General features: G+C 39.3%; 1 protein-coding gene across 1 annotated transcript; it reads right to left on the reverse strand.

The window, feature by feature from the left end:
• Positions 1 to 343: 343 nt before the first annotated feature.
• On the reverse strand, positions 344 to 6,323 carry LOC111023102 (homeobox-leucine zipper protein ANTHOCYANINLESS 2). Its single transcript, XM_088126733.1, has 9 exons — positions 5,453 to 6,323; positions 5,144 to 5,358; positions 4,938 to 5,055; positions 4,170 to 4,844; positions 3,974 to 4,075; positions 3,678 to 3,893; positions 2,186 to 2,360; positions 1,731 to 2,098; positions 344 to 1,255 (listed from the first exon to the last, which is right to left on the reverse strand). Exons 1-9 carry the CDS (start codon positions 5,648 to 5,650, stop codon positions 863 to 865), a joined length of 2,460 nt encoding a protein of 819 aa, XP_087982859.1. The 5' UTR covers positions 5,651 to 6,323; the 3' UTR covers positions 344 to 862.
• Between the last annotated feature and the right edge of the window lie 1,602 nt (positions 6,324 to 7,925).

Here is a 7,925-nt window from a genome sequence, read left to right on the forward strand (position 1 = left end):
TATCAGAAAAATAAAAATTAGATTGTCTCCTCGTTGACTTCACTTGGAAAATATATCAAATTAAAAACACAAATCTTGTTGAAAAATTATTAAATGTAGCCGCCTCATGATAACCATTGGATAATGAGATTAATAAAAAGAGACTCATTTAATTGAATTCAAAAGAGTTTAAGGAGCAGAACCGACAATTCGATGTAATACAAATTATTAAGAGTACAATGGAATACAAATTATTAAGAGCATTCCGACGAGTACTTTTGTAATTTAAAATTTATAAATTCAATTGTATAAAATTATTAGCCACATTATGACAATCTACTCCAATAATTCCTCCAAATAAAGATAAAAGACAAGAAAGATTACACATTGAATTTAAATCAAAGGAGGGTAAGAATTCAAATACATAATTACCAAAACACCCTTTTTTTTAAAATCTAAACCGTCAGAAAACTTGAGAGGGTAGACTTGAGTCAATACCCGAACCACCACCACCACCACCACCCCCTACCGTATATATATAAATTCAAACAACACCCTTCTCTTTCTTTTCTTTCTCTTATCCGAGTTATCGACTCGGTGTAGTCACAACCCTTACACCAAAGGTGTCTAACACGCGCGGTTCGTTCTTGACTCAATACCCCCTACCCACCACCACAATAGACCACCATTACATCTCATTTTTTCTTTTTCCATATTACAACACTAAGCCACACTTTTTTTTCTTCTCACACACCGTTAAAAAGCCCTAATAATAATAATAATAATAATAAACGAATTACTCAGGGAGGGGTAAAATAAGTTTTTCTCTTTTAAAAAAAAAAAAATTAACCCAACAACACGTGGCCGAATCACGTGAGATCCATCAAGCTTCACATTGAAGAGCGGCCTTGATCTTCTGGATGGTACAGGAGATGAGATTGTTGACCGTTTCAACCGATTCTACGGTGAGCTTGGCCGTAGGGAGGCTATTCACCAGAATTTGAAATGCAACGGTCAAGAGGGACCCACCTACGGCCACCCTTTGCGGGCCCTCCCCGCCACCTGGACTGCTCCCATTGGCCGCCGTCGTCGCCGCCGCCCCGTCCGGCACAATCGCAAACCCGGACGGCAGCAGCGCCACGTACGCCGAGTCACCGCCGTTCATCACCACGTGCATCGCCGGTATGTCCACCGGCGCGTACACCACAAGCGACCCCGCCGCGTCTATGCACGTCTCCTGTAGAATCAGCATACTGCTCTGGTTCGCATTCATAGCCTGCCGTTCCAGAAATACCCCTCAGTTTCATCAAATTTACAACCAATGCCACTCATGCAAATCATTAAAAAAAATGTAATTTTTTTTTTAAAAATTTCTCTGCATGATGAAAAAAGTTAAAAAGGTGGGGGATTGATCAGAAAATAAAAAAAGTGGGTCAGAAATTCAGAGAGGAAGTTGACAACTTTGAAATTAATAATATTAAATCTTCTTCTTTTTGTTGACTTTGTGAGAAGCTACAAAACAAAGAAAGGGTCTGTAATTTTGCCTACCCTAAAAAATGTCTTTATGGATACTTCCAATTTCCAAAGTCATCCCCACAAAAGATACATCTCCCACTCAAACCCACATGCGTTATGGAAAAAGGCATCATTTGGAAGCAAAAATAAAAAGAGAAAAAAAATTTCAGGTAGAGAGAGAAAATTAATAATATAAAAAAAAAGGAAAAAAGTTTATAGAGAGAGAGAAAGAATACGCTGGCTCGTAAGAGAGAGACGCAATTGCCATGATCTTGGCCTTTGGCGATATGGGCCATCTCCTGCATGGGGCCGCCGTTGGACAGTATGTCCCATTCGCTCCTCAGCCGCTCGTCCCGGAGGAAGTCGAACAGTCGTTGAGGTGATACCGGGAGCCACACCGACGTTGCTGCGCTCAACACAATCCCCGGTGGCTCCCCCGGGTCGTCCACACTCTTCCGTGTCATCACACGCACGTCCTCGTCCACGCTCCCCGCGTTCAGCTTGTTCCATTTGTGCACCGTCGAGGCGCACACCCCTGCACAGAAGTTCGCCGTCATTCGCTGCGCTAGCTTCAGCATGCTCCTCCGCCCGCCAGCAGTTATCGCTGCAAACAAACGAACGTCACCAGTCACGAACTTTACAAACAACCGGTCACCGTTAGAAAAACAATGTTAGAATATGAAGCTCATACCGGTGTGGTCTCGAATGGGAACGGCGGAGGACATAAGGATGGCAAGGCATTCGCATTGCCGTTGTAGGGTGGCGACCCACCGCTGGGCGCCGAAGCCCATACCGGAGCTGAGAAGCGGGCGGTAGAGCTGGTGGACTTGGCTTTCTTCATACTCGGCATGTTCCACCCACGTAACCTACTCCCAAAATCGTTACATCACAATAATATACAAAATATTTCATTATACTATATAGTTCTTTTAGTCTCAAAAAGCTTAACAATCATACAAATTCGCATCACATAATAATATCTACACCAAGTCAAACCATGATCTCAGCAGATTGACCAACTTTGGTTCAATAAAAAAACAATTTTTTCTGGAAGAAGTAAAAAGTCAGAAGATGGCATTTGGACCAAAAACAGGAATCAAATTCAGAAAAATAGTGAAAGATCATAAATTGGGCAAGATACTAAACAAAAGGGTTAAAAAATGAAGAATTATTAGGCTAGAGAGAGAAAATAGAGGGAAGAGAGAGAGACATCGAGATTTGAACCACCAAAAGCAGTGGATCCGATCGGGTCGATGATAAAACTTAGGTGCGTACCATTACCAGTAAATAAGTATCTTCCTGCTTACTATCATTAAAAAAATTTCTCTGTTTTTTCACGGTGGTACCAGTAAGCACCTAAGTTTTATCCTGGGATCAAAATGAAAAGCAAAAGCAAAGGAAAAACAGGCAAAAGAAAACAAAAAAAAGGGAGTCCTTGAAGTTTGACTAAATAGTCCTTGTTTGGATTATAATAAAAAAACACTGACACACGAGAAAGGCTGGAACCAGTTCAGACAGAGTTTATTTATTATAATCTAAAAACAAAACACAGCATAAATCGAAGAAGTAGCCTCCAAATTAGATTCGAATAGAAACATCAAAATGCCCCAAAACTTCCACTATTTAAATGGATAAAAAAAAGATTACAAATTTTCAATGCGCTCGAGGCACAGAAATTTCAGTAACAAAAACAGGAACCTCGATTTCCAGACTATATTTTAATGTAAATTAAGCAATCCCAGATGTTGAAAAATGAAAACCAAAGTTCTAGATGGAGAAAAATTTTGTCAAATCAGATTTCAAGCATCCCAATGCTTCATATGGTATTCTTTTGGAAGGTTCAGATTCTAAAATGTGGTCTCTTTTTTTGTTTAAAATAATGCACTACTGACAGATTAGTGATTATGGTGAATAATCACTGAACTTTTTGAACTCTGACTTGGGAGTTGAAAAATGGGAATTGCTTTGATTTTTAATCTGTTTTCTTTCAAATGCATTCAATGGCAAAGGTAGTAAAATAAATGTAAGAAAAGGACCAGAAACATAAAGGCCACAGAAAAAAAGCTCATTGGATGGAACATTTCATGGAAAAAGAACATTAAATTTTCATGGAGGAGACAATGAATGTGGGATTAATTTTTGCTAATTACATGATATGATAGAAGTTATGATGTTTTTTTTACCTTGGAATATCCATTGGGCATGTCTTGAACAACACAGCCAGAAGGAAGCCTTCTGCAGTTGATGAATGAGGAAGCACCGGCGGGAGTGTCTCTCATGGCGTCGATCGATATGTCGACAACTGCCCAAACCCCTTCCGCATGCTGCTTGCAGAAGCGCAGGAAATTGACCTCCCGGACCGGCACGAGCGGTGAGAGCACTTGGAGCTCTGCGTGCATCTGTGATCAAACAAAACCCTCTTAGATTTTAATGAACTGTAGGGAAGAGGCATTCTGCAGATTTTTTACAATCTTTTTACCAGTTGAAGTGCGCCATTTCTTGTTCCGCCCATGCCACCGGAGATCACATCGGTGGTGGTTGTTCGGGCAATCATACATGGAAACATCTCTGCCCATCGATTCTGCACGAGTTTTGAATGAGAAACAAGGATCAGAAAACAGTTGGAATTTAAACAAAGTGATTTTTTATGCAAGAGGTTTCTTTTAACTGTTTACCGAGTCCATCAATGTCTCGACGAGAGCCAAGCTGTTGATGATGACCATACCGGTTTCTCTCGATGCCTCGGTGACGAACCCATTCGGTTTCAAGCCGATGCAAGGAGTGAATGTCCTCATGTACTCTTCCTGGTTCAGTATTTCTCTTCCACCTTCCAAGCTCCCAATCCAAAGAGGCTCATCTGTCTGTGCCATTTTAACCAGCTCATCCATGGCAGCCAAAGCAAGCTCCAGTAGCATAGATCGCTCAAGCCCCAGCCCCGGCGTCGGTCTGCCAGGAGGGGGAACAACAGCCAGATTACCCGATAACCCACCTCCAAAATCCGGCCCAATAGGCATTGTCGTCGCCATGGTCAAACTCCCAAATCCATTACTCCCAACTCCAAGTTCCAGACTTGAGCTTGGCAACGGAGGCGCAATGGAGTTAGCCAGCGATGAAATTGGTCTCCCGAGAAACTTCCCGGCAAGCGCGCAGACCCGGTCCAACTCATCCTTCAACCGGGCGTTCTCGATCCTCAACTGCTGCTCTTCCAGCGAGATTTCTCCGATAATTGCCGGACCACCGCAGTTCGAACAGATTGGATTCCTCATAGCATCTCGAATCGACATGTTCTCAGCTCTAAGCTTATCATTCTCCTGTCTAAGCAAAGTATTTTCATGGCGCTCCAATTGGGTCTGCACAAAACAACAAAAAACACACATCATTCATCATTCATCTCTAAAGCTACAAAAAAATCAAAAAAAATGGTGCACTTCTTCTTCTATTACCTTCATCTGGGTCCTCCGATTTTGAAACCAGAACTTAACTTGTCGAGTTTCCAAACAAAGCCTCCGACTCAACTCCAGCCGTTGCTTCTCATCAGGATGAGGGCACTCTTTAAAAACACTGAGCCAAAAAAATCCCCCAAAAATTGGTTCAAGAAATATAGAAGAAGAAGAAGAAAAACAAAGAGGGGAAAAAAGACTAATCGTACGCTTCGAGCTCTTGGATTTGTTGAGGAGTGTGTCGGTGGTAGCGCTTCTTCCTCGGAGGGTTGTCGGCGGCGTCCTGATCGTCGCCGGAGCCGCCGTCCATATTATCACTGCCAGATCTACTCTCGTGCTCTTCCTCTCTGGTCCTTCTCCCAACATTATGCTCCAAACCCTCCGGCATTCGGCCGGCCAAATCCCCTTGCCCGTCCATATTCGTCTGAGATTTCGGAAGAACCCATTAAATCACCAATAAGAACACAGATTAATCGATAGAAAAAAAAGGAAGAAATTAGAGGGAGGGAAGGAAGTACGAGAGCGAGAGAGAGTCCGGGGGAGTTGAACATGGATTTAGTGAGCGATTGAGTGATGAGGCGCGGCGGAGCAATCGCACCGGAGGGCATATTTCCGCCGCCGCCGCTGTTGTTAGTGTAAGGTAAATCGGCTACAATTCGAGCGCCACCGCCTCCTCCTCCGCCCCCGCCGCCGTCGAGGAAACCCCCAAAACTCATCAATCAAAACTTCGATAACTCCTCTCCTTCCCTTTCCCCACTCACCCACCGGCCGGCGTTTTGGGTTTTCCTTTAGAATCCTCCAGATTCGGCGAATTCACAAAAACAACTCCCCCAAATGAGAGAACGAATCAGTGAAGTGAAGTGTAAACACTGAAGCCCTTTTTCTCAGAAACCCAGAAGTTCAAAAGGCACAAAACGAAAAAAGAAACAAAACCCACAAAAATCAAGCAGCTGAAATTGCCCAAATCAAGGAGAGGAAGAAGAGAGAGGACAAAGAAGGCAAAGGCAAGAGAGAAAATGAGGGAAAAACGAAAAACCCTTTTGCTATATCTTCCTTCTCAATCCTCCCCTTCCCTCTCTCTCTTCAGAAACCAACCAAAACAAGAAGAAACCCACTTCGATTCAGACTCACAAGAGAAGAAGAAATAAAAAGAAAACAAGAAAAAGAAAGAAAAACTCAAGAACCCTAGTTATGAGGGGCTATAGCAGTTGCAGGCGTTTTCTCTGCATGTCAAAACTTTCTAAAAACCCTCTCAAGGCAGCAGAAAACTTGGAGAATCCAAAAAAGAAAAAAGAAAAAAGAAAAGGGGAAAAAGGGCGATGGAGAGAGAAATGAAGAGGGGTATGGAGTTTTGTTTTAAGATTTGCACAGTGAGAGGAAAGCAAAAAAAAGGAAGAGAGAAGATAAAACGCAGTATGTGGACTATTCGAAGCCTTACAAATACAAAGGTCCAAAAAGGAAAAGGGGTCGGTTGACTCTCAATCGCCTCCCCAAAAGTCTGTGAATGGCAGTGAAACAGAGAAGGGGAGAGGGGCTGTAAGAATTTCTTTTGAACAAGAAGAAAAAGAAACAACAGGAGGAGGTGAAATTCATTCATAGATGTTTACAAATTACAATACATTACAATACAATACATCCATTGCTTTCCATGTCTCTCACTTTGGGAAATGAGATTTTTTTGTTCCAATCTTTTCCCTCAATTATGTAACTCTTTCAGAAATTTTGGAATCCAGCCCTTTTTGTTTTTCTTCGAGATTTAAGTTATATTGAATTGAAAATTGAAATGTTTTTTTACTACTCAAGTCCTTTTACTCGAGATTCCGCAAAGACGAGAATCCTTCTTCGCACAATTGTCGTTCAAGGGCTTGAACCTCCCATTTTGTGGTTAACAGCCACACGCTTTAACCAACTGAGCTATTCCAACCATTGGAATTGGCTTATCGTAATAAATAATCTCCCAGTTATAAAATGTTACGTTATTAATGTGAATTTGTCAGAACTAAAGTATATATATATATATTTTCAATATGTTGGAAAGGATATCGTATTAGACAAATCCAAGTTTTTTAGTATGTGTTCCAAATTTTATATATATATATATATATATATTGTGTAATTTGTGTTTTTATTTGTGGATTTTATGATTTGTTAAAAGGGTAGGTGCCAATCTAACCCAATTTGAATAAGTTATTAAAAAATAGTTAAAAGTAAAAATATAGCCTAATTTGATTTGAATTTAAAAAGAAAAAAAAAGGAAAACTATCTCATGAGAAGAAAACAAGTCAAGTTTGTGACATTTAAAAAAATTACTGACAATTTTAAAGTAACTATTCTTCTAAAATTAATTACAAAAGAAAATTAGAACATGTTTATAAGTAATTACAATCAATTGACAATTGCTTTTTATGATTATTGTTTATAAATGTACAAATAAAAATATAATGATTATAGTTGTTTAAGTTAATCATATATTTATAATGATTATGGTTTTTAATTATATTTTTTCAAAAATATATATTTTGTAAAATGAAGCTTATTCATTTAAATTTTTTAGTTTATAAATTGAGTATGTGGAATAAAAAGAGGGTATTATAAGTTCTTTTATATAACCTGAATTTATTTATTTTTTATTTTTTGCAAATGTATAACCTAAATTTATTTGGTTCCTGAGGTTAACAAATTCATAATTTATAAGTAAAAGTTTTCCTTTTATTAAAAATATTACATTATAAATAGAAGATGAGAATTTAAAATTACGAATAATCTTTAGAAAAAGGTAAAATACCTTTTTTTTTACTTCGGAAAAGGTAAAATACCTTAATCACATATCTCTGCGGAAGTTAGTTTGAGTTAAATAATCCCACGTATTAAATATAGATTCAAATTTTTAATATGTAATTATAGTTTTTTTTTCACTACAATAATTTGATTTAGGATGAAAATTTAATTACACTATTATACTTTTTGTTGGTTTAAATATTTGATGTCCTT

Source organism: Momordica charantia, assembly GCF_013281855.1.
Source record: "Momordica charantia cultivar OHB3-1 chromosome 7 unlocalized genomic scaffold, Mcharantia_2.0 BLBB01000007.1, whole genome shotgun sequence".
In the NCBI taxonomy this organism is placed as follows: Eukaryota; Viridiplantae; Streptophyta; class Magnoliopsida; order Cucurbitales; family Cucurbitaceae; genus Momordica; species Momordica charantia.